Source organism: Dipodomys merriami, unplaced genomic scaffold (genome assembly GCF_024711535.1).
Source record: "Dipodomys merriami isolate MVZ:Mamm:240054 unplaced genomic scaffold, mDipMer1.0.p SCAF_7, whole genome shotgun sequence".
In the NCBI taxonomy this organism is placed as follows: domain Eukaryota; kingdom Metazoa; phylum Chordata; class Mammalia; order Rodentia; family Heteromyidae; genus Dipodomys; species Dipodomys merriami.
Genome location: NW_027206290.1, coordinates 39,147,449 through 39,160,600, shown reverse-complemented (window position 1 = coordinate 39,160,600; position 13,152 = coordinate 39,147,449). Strand labels below are relative to the sequence as shown.

Genomic DNA, 13,152 nt, shown 5'->3' with positions numbered 1-13,152 from the left:
AGGCAGACCTGTTGGAGTGCAGCCCATGGGACTTGGGCTGAGCCTGGGCGCGAGAGGCATGTGTGAAAGGGAGGAAGACGAGCTCCGAGCCGTCCTGGCAGAGGGCAGGGCCGCAGAGCACTCGTCTCCCCCTCCACCAGAACAGAGGAAGGCAGAGACCTCGCCAGGGGTGCTGAGCTGACAGACACACGCAGACCTCAGGAACACACCCACCCCAGCAGCAGTGTTTATCCTCCAGCCTTTGTTGGGGAGGAAACTAAGACTCGGCAGGATTAAGTGGCTTACTTCTGCCAGCAGGATTTGAACATGATATCCAAACAAAGTTCACTCACGCCAGAGCCAGGGCAAACGTCATTGCAGGACATGGAAGGAGCAGGAAAGAAGATGGACATGTTACCAGCCTCTTCCGGCCTTGTTCAGAGTTGAAAGACCAGTGTGTGTGTGTGTGTGTGTGTGTGTGTGTGTGTGTGTGTGTGTGTGTGTGTGTGTGTGTGTGTGTGTGTGTGTGTGTGTGTGTGTGTGTGTGTGTGTGTGTGTGTGTGTGTGTGTGTGTGTGTGTGTGTGTGTGTGTTTGTGTGTGTGTGTACTGGTCCTAGGGCTTGAGTTCACTCTCACTGGTCTTGTTCTTGTTCATTCCTGGCTGGTACCCTATCACTTGAGCCACACACCTCCAACTTTTTGGTGGTTTATGGGAGATAAGAGTCTCACAGACTTTTCTGCCTAGGCCAGCTTTGAACCGTGATCCTCAGATCTCAGCTTCCTGATTGGCTAGGATGACAGGCGTGAGCCTCCGCACCCGGCCCCGAGTGCCGCTCCTGCAACATTGCCAGTGTCTTTTTGTTCTAGGCGCGGAGCGTAATGCCCATGTTGTTCTACGCTCTGCTCACTGCGTGTCTGATCGGCGTCCGGGCAGAGCCATCCCCAGCCAGCAATGCGCCAGCAGGAGACGCCGTTCCCCGCGCGCACTGGACCAGACTCCAGCACTCCTTGGACACGGCCCTCCGCAGAGCCCACGGCGCCCCGGCCACCCCGATAGCTGCCCGGGTGTCAGGGGAGACGCGCAACATCTCTGTGGACCCCAGGTTGTTTAAGAAAAGGCGACTGAGGTCGCCCCGGGTGCTGTTCAGCACCCAGCCCCCGCCCGTGTCTGGGGACCCCCGGGACCCAGACCTGCCGCTCCCAGAGGGCTCGGCCTTCAACAGGACTCAGAGGAGCAGGCGCTCACCCAGCCACCCCGTCTTCCACATGGGGGAGTTCTCGGTCTGCGACAGCGTTAGTGTGTGGGTTGGGGACAAGACCACGGCCACAGACATCAAGGGCAAAGAGGTGGCGGTGCTGAGCGAGGTGAACATCAACAACAGCGTCTTCAAACAGTACTTTTTTGAGACCAAATGCAGAGAGCCAAGCCCCGCGGAGGGCGGCTGCCGCGGGATCGACGCCAAGCACTGGAACTCATACTGCACCACCACGCACACCTTCGTCAAGGCGCTCACCACCGACGCCAAGCAGGCGGCCTGGCGCTTCATCCGCATCGACACGGCCTGCGTGTGCGTCCTCAGCCGCAAGGCCGCCCGCCGGGGCTGATCGCCCCCACCCCAACCCCCCGGCCCCTACCTCAGCCTGTAAATTATTTTAAATTATAAGGACTGCATGGTAATTTATAGTTTATACAGTTTTAAAAGAAATCATTATTTATTAAATTTTGGAAGCATCCCGCCCGTGTGCTGGCATGTGCATGGTCTTTCCCCTGGGGACGGGCCGCAGGGAGACCTGTCCCAGCCCTGACCGAGCCCTCTTGGACACCGGCCTCTGCCAGAGCCCATTCACCTGGCCACCGGCTTTCCTGTGCGGCAGCCTGGCTCTCCCAGCCCCATCAGCCTCTCGCAGGGAGAGAAGGCAGAGGCTGCTGTGCCATCACCAGAAGACAGGTCGGTGCTGGGCACAGGGAGGCCCCAGCTGGCCAAGGGCTTCTGTGTATGGTGGAAGAGGCTGCCCCGGGAGGACCGGAAGGGCTAGGTCTGCCTTGGGAACTTCCCAGGCTGCCAGGGGAGATCTCGTTCTGTGTGGAGATTGCCGTGGCACTCCACCGCTCCACTTACCACCCTCCCCCCGTGCCCAGGGATTCATGTAGAAAGACTACGTTACCCCAAGAAAACATGAGGCCCCCACAACTGCCACACACCCACTGTCCACCAGCAGTGGCGTTTGAACCCAGGGCCCTTTTTGTTTGACTTTATTTTTCATAAGGATGTCAAGCCTTTACCTGCACCAGCCTCAAACCATGGGCCTCTGACCTCCAGCAAAGAGTAACCGGATTATAGGATTACAGTTCAAAGCCAGCCAGGGCCGTGAGACTCTTATCCCCAGTTAGTCAGCAAAAGTAGCACTGTGGCTTATGTGGTAGAGCACCAGTCTTTAATGGAAAAAGCCAAGTAAGAGTGGGAGGCCTGAGTTCAAGCCCCAGTACCTGAGCGCACGCACACACGCGCGTGTGCGCATACACACACACACACACACACTGCCACTGGAGCGGCCTCATGTCTTCCCTCTGCCCTCTTTCTGTTCCACTCCACCCACAACCCAATCCAAAGCAGGCAAAGTAGAACAGCAGGGAGCTTTGGCATGAGCACTGTGCAAGTAGGGTAAAAGCATGATCGAATGTGCCCTGGCTTTTCTATCAAAGCAACTGGAATCAGGTTTGTGTTCAAGAAGCACCATCTGGAACATTCTGTGCTGAGATCTTAGATAAAGGCCTGGGCAAGGGGGCCTCTAGCGCTCGTGTCTGTGGGCTCTGCTTGACTCAAAGGCCGGCCTCAGGGCCCCAGGCCCTTCCCATGTGCGGCTCCTCTCAGGGCTGCGAGCCCTGCTGTGTGCTGGGTGCCCACAGGCCTGGAGAAGGAGAGGTTCGGGAAGCTTTCTAGCACCCTGGAGATACTTCCCGAGCTGTGGGACTCATGGGGCATCTCAGAGGCATCTTGAGCCCCCTGTCCTGGGAGCACAGCCTGGGGGCCAGTGGGAGAGGCACCCCTTTTCCCATGCCCTAGGTCCCCGGCCCCCCAACCAGAAGGGAGGTGCCTCTGAGCGTGGGTGCCTGTCGTCCGGGCCCCCGAGCAGCCGGTGCTGGGGTCACTCGGCACTTTGGCTTGCCCTTGGTGGCATGGCTAAACCGCGTCTGGGGCCTGGCGTCCCCCGCCCCCCGCCCCCCACCAGGCCTTTCACTTTGACATAATGAAAGTGCACAGCCCTGAGACTGCAGGCGGTAATTGCAACCATGTGTCTGTGCTGGCAGCCCTTCAAAGGGCTCCGGAACTCCGGCCCGGTGCGTCCTCTGATTGTAATAGCGATCTCGAGCCGGCTCCCAGCTTCGCATTCCTCCAGCTGCACCTTAGCCTGCGCTCCCGCAGTGAGCCAGCCCTGCCACGCAGGCCTGCCGAGGGGCTCACGCCCACTCCCACCTTTCAAGTGAGCCCCGTGGCTCTGGTGCTCAGGGGCCCGGACACTGGTGAACCAGCGCCTTTGGGCAAAGGTGCTGGCCGGGTGATACTGAAGGGCTCTCTGGGGGTACTGCCTGGATCCTCAAGAGATGTGTCATTGGGCCAGGCACTGGTGGCTCACCCTGTAATCTCAGCTGCTCAGGAAGCTGAGGTCTGAGGATCACAGGGAGACATGTCTGTGAGACTTTTACTTCCAATGCAAGTGGAGCTGTGGCTCCAGTGGTAGAATACCAGCCTTGACTGAAAAAGCCAAGGGTCAGAGCCCAAGCCCTGGGTTCAAGCCCAAGTGCTGGCCATAGGTAGGTAGGTAGGTAGGGAGGTAGAAAGGTAAGTAAGTAGGTAGATAGGTAGATTAACAGACAGACATACAGATAGTGTAGGATGCTGGGAGCATTTGGAATGCCACATGAGACCCCTCATGGTCCTGAGTGGAGGCTCTGATCCACAAACGACACCAGACATTCCACTTACTGTCTGTCATATCTGAAAAATGTCATTTATAAACACTACTGCTATTCTTCCTCTCTGTAGTTCACTCTTTTCCAGGTGCAGGATTATTATTACTGAAATTATAATCTCCCCTTTAGTCTATTACATAGTAATGTCACTATCTGGGGCAAAAGATCATACACACAATACAAACGGGTGTATGATTGGCCTAATAGGAGATAGCTGGGGGAAAGATGGTGACACACTTAAACCACCTCACATTTATGGGGCCAGACGGCCACTGGGTTCTGGGAATAGAGTTGCTCAGAGCAATAAAAATCAAAGCAAATGCCATCTGTGCACAGCAGTCCTGTGTTTGCGCCACAGGCGTGCTGAGTGCTTTCTACCTCCGTTTACCTAGGACCACAGCTATGCAGCTTCAGGTGGTAAGTATAAATTCTTTTGGAAAGTGTGTTGTTTCAGAGACTGAAGTTTCGTTGTTGTGATTATGTTAAAGTTTACGATGTGAAGCTACACAGAACAAGAGCCAGAAGACAAAAATGTAGGTAAAAGTCCCTCTGAGTCAAGTCAAGCTTGCTAGTTCCCTCCAGAGCTCCTGACAGGCAGGGCCAGGACTTCCTCTGGGAGGGCGGGGCTTCTCTTTCCTGACATTCCAGCGCATGTTCCCTCTTCTCCGGGTTAGCCAAGACTTAGCCAAGACCTCCCACTGGGCAGTGGTGGATGTGCAATCGAGGCTGGGGAAGCCGACAAGAGCGCAGAGGTCTGCGGACAAGAGGGCCCAACATACATCCAAGGGCTGGGCCGGCTTGTGGTAAGAGAAAGCAAAGCTCTATTCATTGAGAGATTTATTCCACATTGACTTTAATTGTGGCTTTATTGGGCTGTGGTTTGGTGAATCACAGGACCTATTAAGAGGAAAATGCTTTTCAGTTGTTTCCTTCATTGTGAAAGGCTTTGTGCTATGGAAGGCAGTAAGGGCGTGATTAAATTGGAATGGCCAGATGCCACTAGAATGACGGGAGGGCGTCAGGAGGAGAAGCGGCTGCGGGTGCTCTAGTGGGTGAAGGAAGGTTCGTCCCATCACCCGTGGACCCTGCCATGTCTTTTTATGAAGACACTGCACAGTTTAGGTGACAAGAGGTGCAGGCTCCCAGGGGAACCGTTGAGCACAGTTGTCCTTAACATATTCAACAAGCCACACGCTCGTTTCTGCCCCAAACTCCCGGGGTGGGGGGAGGGGTCCCCAAACCCTACTCCATTTGCTTATATCTGCCCAATCTGGCGCTTTGTTTTGTCTATGAGTGCTTATTTTAGTGGAGGAGAGGCAAGCGTGCCAGAGAGATGAGGAGGAGAGGGTATTTAAAAGCAGAAATTCTGGGTGAAATCCTGACTGCCAGCTTCACATCTAGGTGACCTCAAGCACGTTACCCATGTTTTTTTGTCCCTTCGTCTGGTGCACCAAGATTCAGTGTCTGCTCTCCACAGGGCTGCGCACGGTGATGGCGGCCAAGACGGTCTGTTCTCCCACACCACTGCTGTGGGGCTTCACTCTGCAGAACCCCAAGCAGGACGAGAGAGGTGTGAGGACGGAAAAGGAACCCGCAAATCAGCACCAGCCCTGAGAGGGAGCAGCACAAAAGGAGATACAGAAGAGCAGTGCTACGGGCACCGGTGGCTCCCGCCTGTCATCCTAACTGAGGCTGAGATCTGAGGATCCAGGTTCGTGGCCAACCCAGAGAAGGAAAGTTTGTGAGACTCTCATCTTCAATTAACCAGCAAAAAACCCTGAAAGTGGAGATATGGCTCAAATGGGAGAGCACCAGCCTTGGACAAAAAAGCCAAGTAAGAGCAGAAGGGACTGTGCTCAAGCCCCAGGACAATCACACACACACACACACACACACACACACACACACACACACACACACACACACACACAGATGCACGTGCACACACGCACACATGCACACATGAGTCCTGAAGAAAGAATTCTGATTCCTTTGCCCCATAGCTGGATCTAGAACGTTCCTCCTTGTGCCCAATGAAGGATCTTTAGCAGGATCTCCCTGTTCACTCAGGCCAGTCCCTGACCAGCCCAGGGCCATGCCCCAGGCCCTTTGTTATATGACAGATCTCTAAAAACAGCTATTATGTCTCCCATCAAAGTCTTTGCTTTCCCAGACTAAATGTCGCAAGTCCTCGCATCATTGTGTGTGGCAGGGTTTCAGCCACCATCAACCACTGTGGACACACTCTAATTAGTCCATCTTCTCTTCCAGTATGGTGTCCTGAGGATACACAATAGTCTAGGCATGTCCAATTACAATGGGACTGTCAACTCCTTTGATCCATAGAGAATAATATATATCTATCTATATATTATATAATATATTGATATATATTTCTGCTAGCGAAGCCTAAAATTGCAAGAACTTTTTCAGGGGCCACAACACACTAGATTTGCATTTTGAATCTCCTGTGAATTATAACTCCCTGGATTTTTTTGGTTTGTTTTCTCTTCTCATTATTATCAAAGCAGGATGGTCCCCACCCCTCACCCCCAGCATGTTTGCCTGTGATTGCCTGTGATTGCCTAGCCTAACCATAGATGTTAGCTTGAGACCAGGAGTTGTCTAACTCATCATCATGTTCCAGAGCCCAGCACAGGCCTGGCCCACAGACGCGTTAGCTCTGTCTTCTGGCTGCCTCCTCCCACCAGGACCGCACAAGTAAAGAGATGAAGACAGCAGAGCGTGCCAGGCTGGCGCTCCCCCTCTTCACACCTACTTTCAGCATTTGCTCCAGAGTATCTTGGGACCCGGCACTTTTGTAGACTACAGGCCCATCGGATGGCACATTCAGCTGGGGAAAATAAATAAAGATAAGAAAAACAAAGCAGGGAATAAAGGAAAAGCATACAAAGAAATGGGAAAGCATTTGCTCAGTGTTGCACCATCGATTGTGGCCTCACTGAGCTGGGAAGCCCAGCACCTGTCACCTTGCACCCAGAGGACGCGCCCTCATGCTCCCCTGGAGGACAGAGCCTGGCTTGGTAAGCCATGTCCACTTCCTTGAGTGGCACCGCCTTCCTTCTTCTCCAGTCTTGATCTGGTTCTCCAACATTCATCGATCCATTCCTTTCTTCATCCAAGGAACCACCAGAAATTCACTGGTGACGATGATCACACACGGGATTTCCAGACTTATGAGGGAGAGCAGTCATCTGCAAACAAATGGGGCAGTAGCCACAAACGTGCTACTGATAGGAGTGCCGGGTCCCCGAGTGCCACAGGTGAGCAGCCGCATGAGGAAGGGACAGAGTCTCCACAGACAGAGTCCTTGAGCAGAGGGCCTGGCACCAGAGGGAGCCCGAGGCCCTGGAAGCTGGGAAGAGGCTGGCAGGGCCAGAGAAGAGCCAGGCAAGAAGCATGGAGGAAGATGAGACCATGGGAGAGACCCACTTGGCTTGTCAGGAGACCTGTCTCCAGGGTAATTCTGGTCCACTGCCAGAGTTCCTCGCAATGGAATGTCAAATATGAGGGATCTAGCTTTTCCATGCATGTGTGCTTCTGTCTGCAAGTGTTTCATAGGCTACCTTGTCAAGTCCCTTTGTTTGGTGTGTGTGCCAGTACTGAGGCTTGAACTCAGGGCCTCATGGTCTTATTTGGCTTTTTTTTTTTTTACTTATGATTGACACTCTACCACTTGAGCCACACCTCCACTTCTGGCTTTTTGCTGGTTAATTGAAGATAAGAGTCTCATAGACATTCCTGCCTGGGCTGGATTCATACTGGGATTCTTATATCTCAACTTTCTGAGTAGCTAAGATTACAGGAGTGAGCAACAAGCAGCTAGCTTCAGTTTCCTCCCTGAAGAAACCAAAACATCATGTGTTCACACAAAGGACCTGACAGAAGAGTGGTTCCATCACAAGCTTAGGATAGTTCTTCAGCAGTTAAAAGTCTATTTCTTTGCTTTCCTTAAGAGGAAATGTTTAAAAGCACAAGGAAGAACAGAATGAGAAGCTAAAGGTGCCAAAGAAAATTAAAGTGGCTGGAAAACACAACCAAGTCCTTTGTGAGAAGACATGGACCTCCAGTGTCTTTCAACTTATTCCTTAAATGTCATAATGTTCAGAAAGATTGCCATTTGTTCAGTGTTTTCCTTTATTGGTAAGAAATATCAACTAGCACCATGGAACCTAAAGGCCATATCCTTCCATCCCAGGGCTATGGACTTACAATCCAGAAGCAGTGGCCTTTATTCCAATTTTCTATCCATCTCATCACCTGTTCTTTCAACCAAAAAGCATTCTCTTATATACAGGAACCCTGAGAATAAGAATATTAATAGTACCAGGCACCTGTGGCTCATGCCTATAATCCTAGCTACCCAAGAGGCTGAACTCTGAGGATCGTGGTTCAAGGCCAGCCTGAACAGGAAAGACTGTGAGACTCTTGGGTCCAATTAACCACTAAAAAGCCAGAAGTGGAGCTGTGGCTCAAGTAGCAGAGCACCAGCCTTGAATAAAGAAGCCAAGTGAGAGCATGAGGTCTTGAGTTCAGGCCCAGTATCAACACCAAAAAAAGAAAAAGGGAGGCAGTGATGGAGGGAGGGAGGGAAGGGGGGAAGGAGGGAGGGAGGGAGGGAGGGAACAGAATTTCTAGCCATAGAAGGCCTAGGCTTGTCTGGGGACTGTCCATATGTTGGGTGTGACACGTCTCCACACCGTCAGGACCCCACAAACAGGGAGCTGAGGCGAGGACAGGACGGAGGCAGTGAGCAAGTTTCCCACGCAGCTGGGGTCGCCCAGATCCAATTTCCTGCAGGCTGGAGGTTGCATTTTCAATGTAAGGAAACAAAACAGCAGCCAAAGAAAACTCATCCCGTTCGGGTTCAGGGCGTTTGATTTGCGTGAGCATTTCCTCTGCTGCACGCGCGTGTGCAGCCATCTCACCCCAACTCCCAGGCCCCGGGGCTCCTCCCGGGCCACCCAGGGCTGCAGGGCCTGAGGACGAGGGTTACAGAAATCAGCCACCGTCCCCAGGGGCTCTACCCACAGCTACGTCAGCAGGGGCCTTGCTAGCTGCCCCTCCCAAGCCTTTCCCATCACCAGCCTGGCCCTGGGGACAGGCCGCACCAGGGCTGGGGGGCTGGGGTGCGGTTTGGCCAACCAGGCTTGCTTCAGCCCATGCAGGAAAACCCAGGGCGTCAGGGCTATGTGCCCTCGCAGCTCGTATTCAGTCTCCCTCAGCTCCACCGAGCAGGCAGTGGCCAAGAACCTCTGCTTAAAAGTTCTGAGTAGCCGGGCACTGGGCTCATGCCTGTCATCCTAGCTACTCAGGAGGCTGAGGTTTGAGGATTGTGGTTCAAAGCCAGCCAGGGCAGGCCTGGAGGCTTGTGGGCTCTTCCTGACGTGGAGAGGGCAATGTGGAGAGAGACCAGCCCTGCTCAGCACAGGCACATGGGGGATGGGAAGGGCGAGGGCGAAGGCAGCCACAGTATTCGAGGACGGGGATGGGGAGGTGGGGAGGTGGGGAGGCGGCTGGTCAACTTGAGACGTACATAAGGTTGGGCTTTCTCATATAAATTCCTGTTGTTTTGGAGTGTGTGACACATACACCAGGATTGGGGCTTGAACTCAAGCTCTTGTACTCTTGCTTAGCTTTTTCACTCAAGGCTGGCGTTCTGCCACTAGATCCACACCTCCATTCTTGATTGTTGGTTAATTGGAGATCAGAGTCTGTGCATTTGCCTGACCAGCTGGCTTCAAACCTGGATCCTCAGATCTCAGCCTCCTGAGTAGCTAGGGTTTCAGGTGTGGGCCACCAGTGCCCAGCCCTATACATAACACCACAAGTGCCATAGATTAGTAAACTGTGGCCAGCCTTCTAGGAAAGCTCCCATGTTGCCCCTGTAATGACAGTTTAGCAAGAAACTTCTTACCACTCCAATATTCCAGGAGTAGGTTTGTCTGCAATCAGTGTGTGTGTGTGTGTGTAGAGTGTATGTGTGTGTCTGTGTGTGTGTGTGTGTGTTAACTCCTTTACCATTTCTGAAAAACTCCTGAATCCAATTTATTTTATGAGCAAAAATACTAAGCCCCAAAAGGTCTCAGATCTGGGCTCCCTTACCCCAAACCTGCTTCTGTTTCTTAGGAAGCCTTGCTGGGAGCAGAGCCACGGAAAGCATGGCTGAGCACCTGGCCTATAAAGGGAGACAGTGGAGGGGAAAGGGGGTGGTGAAAGACCCTGGCCCCTGGGGGGGAGGGGAGATCCCGGCCCTTGCCCCTGGGGAGGGGTCACCTGGCAGAGGACATCGGGTCTTTCACAAAACCCAGTGCTTGCATATGGCCAGTTCACCAACATCAGCAGGTGGTGGAGGCCTGGAGGTCACCCCGCCTGTGGGTTCCCTGCGGAGTGCCCAGGGCTGGACGCAGCCCACAGCCCTGCAGATGGAGCGCTAGTCACCACCAGAAAAGGAAGCCATCCCCCCCTCGCCCTGCCAGCATTACATAGCCTGCAGAGCTGACCAATTCCTGTCATTGTTTGGGGCTTTTTCCCTTTTTTGGTCCTTTTTCCTTTTTTAAAATCACTGCATACTTACTAGAAGTTCTTTTTTTTTTTTTAAGTAAAATAAAACACTTTGAAGGTTCAATGTGGAACACTTGATAAAGCAATCCTAGCAAATTTCTTTCAGCCCACAGCAGGTGAGCGGGTGGGGCTTCTCAGCTGCATCACGTTGTTCAGCCTGTCTCCTCCACGGGCACAGGGACGCCACGGCAGCCAGGTGCCGCTGAGCAGAGCAGATGTCCTGGAGCAGCAGAGGGAGTTGAGGACAAGTAGGGGCAGCTCTGCTTTCAAGTGACGGAGGCAAGATGAGAAGCACAGATCTCTCGACTCCTCAAGCTCCGAGGAGATGGACACCTTCAACAGCCAGGAAATTCCTACCAATTCTGCCCTGATCTCACCTTGTGTGCCAGTCCTGGGGCTTAAGCTCAGGATCTCAGGCTCTTGCTTGGATTTTTCTCTCAGGCTTGGCGCTCTACCACCTGAGCCGCAGCTCCTCTTCCTCACCACCCTGCCAGGCTCAGAGGCCTGCGAGGACATCACATTGCCTGTGGCAAACTTGGGGACGTGGGGAGCAGACCTGGCAGCTGACAGATCCTCTGTACCTGGGTTTCCTGTGAAGCAGCCTTAGTCTAAGCCATCTACCACACAGTCATGGCCCGCTGGAGCTGAGGTCGAGCGTGGCGGACCCTTGTCCTGCTAGGGACAGCCTGCGAGCTGCCTTAAGGCTATCCTCAGGTCACTAATCTGGAAGATTCCTGGAGATCTGGGTCCTGCTCCTTCCTCCAGGGATACACAAGTGGTGTTAAACTGTCCCTGAGGGGTCAGAGGGCACGGGTGGGTCCCCAGGGAGAGGCAGACAGTGGCGCTGCCCCTTCCCAGAGCCCCCATCCTCCGCCCTGGCTTCCCACTGCTTCTTGGTGAAGAAACTACAGTCAGAGTTAAACACAGAGTTAAAGCTGCTCTGTATACAAACACCAAGTTTTAAAATAGTTCATTGAAATGGATTGCCACGTTGGTTGAAAAATAGTTCTCCAACAAACGAAGGCAGCCTTTTTCCATTTTTAAAACATCTGCTTGGATGTTTGGAAGCCTGAGCCATCCTAACATACTGCCTAGAAAATAACCAGGAGACAGAGGGGGCGGGAGTATGGGTGACCCTCCCAGGAGTCAAGAGATTGACTCCCAGTCCCCTGTTTGTTGTTTGGCTTGCTTGCTCGTGGCCAGGGCTCTACCACTTGAACCATACCTCCAGTCTAGCATTTGCTGGAGATGGACTTTTGTCGACTTTTCTGCCCAGGCTGACCTCAAACTGTGATCTTTCAGGTCTCAGCCTTCTGAGGAGCTAGGATTGTAGTCAGGATTCCTTTCAGACATAAATTCTGATACTTTTTTTTTTCCAAAGAAAATCCTCCCAAATTTACCCAAAACATAAAATGGTGAATCTGAGAGCTGCAGGGTCCCACAGCGGCTGGAATTTGCTCTAACTGTGCTCTTGCTGTATAGGTTTAACATGTATCAGTGAATCCCAACTATAAATTCAGCTCTGCTCTTGTATCTTTATGTAAGTTGAGTCCCACTGTGTGCACATATGTGTGTGCGTGTGCGCACGCATGTGTGTACTAGAGACTCATTTGTTTCCTCCACATGTGACTTGTTGTCTCCATGCGATTTTACAGGGTTTCCTGTGTGTTTAGCAGAGGTGTGGGATACTATCTGTGGCTCCTATTCCGTTTCATTGAGCTTTTTCCTCTCCCACACCCGCACCACTATTGCAAGGACGGCGGCTTCTCATGCAGCTCGCTCTAAAACAGTCCCCATGCCCCTCACCTCCCCCCCCCACCCCGGCATCTATTGCATGTACTATGAGGTGTGCTCGTCTACACACACTTTAGAAACAGCTCACAGGGCTCCATAATCCTTGGGAGTTTTAGTAGCATCGCAGGGTTGACTCTGGGGAAATGGGCAATGTTGGGGTGTTCCGCTTCCCTACCTGTCTTTATTTGTCTTCCCTCAGATCTCTCCATAAAGTTTTATACTGCTCTCCATAAAGATCTTAAGAGATTTTATTAAATCTATCCCTAGAGGCGGGCTGGCCTTGGCGGGGGTGGAGGGGGGCAAGGGGGGCACTGGGAACTCTGTCTTGGAGAGGAGGAAGAGGAGGAAGAGCATGAAAAAGAGGAGGAAGAGAAGAGGAGAAGGGAGAGGGTAAGGAAGAGGAGCAAAAGGAAGAAGAAGAGAAGGAAGAGGAGGAGGAAAAAGAGGAGGAGGAAGAGGAGAAGGAATAGGAGGAGGAAGAGGAGAAGGAAGAGGAGGAGGAAGAGGAGGAGGAGACAGAGGAGAAGGAAGAGGAGGAGGAAGAAGAGGAGGAAGAGGAGGAGGAAGAGGAGAAGGAAGAGGAGGAGGAAGAGGAGGGGAAGGAGACACCCTTCCTCACTCTGAACACAGCCAGTCGCAGGCTGTAAATCACAGATTCAATCAACCCCAGTCCAGAGCGTTCGGGGCGGGGGTGGGGGAGGGGGGGGCGGGGGGCACCATCTGTCCTGAGCATGTTGGGGCCACTTCCTTGTCATTACTCCCTGAACAGCACAGCACCGCAGCCATTCACCCGGCACGGCCTCCGGGAGCACACAGACCGT

General features: G+C 53.0%; 1 protein-coding gene across 2 annotated transcripts in view; it reads left to right on the top strand.

The window, feature by feature from the left end:
- The window catches only part of Ngf (nerve growth factor), a 36,330-nt gene extending 34,617 nt beyond the window's left edge, over positions 1-1,713 (top strand). For both annotated transcript variants that reach the window (XM_070006420.1, XM_070006419.1), the window contains exon 3: positions 847-1,713. In XM_070006420.1, coding sequence (XP_069862521.1) covers positions 859-1,584 — 726 coding nt within the window. In that variant the 5' untranslated portion in view covers positions 847-858 and the 3' untranslated portion in view covers positions 1,585-1,713. The remainder of the gene's footprint in view (positions 1-846) is intronic.
- The last annotated feature ends 11,439 nt before the right edge of the window (positions 1,714-13,152 follow it).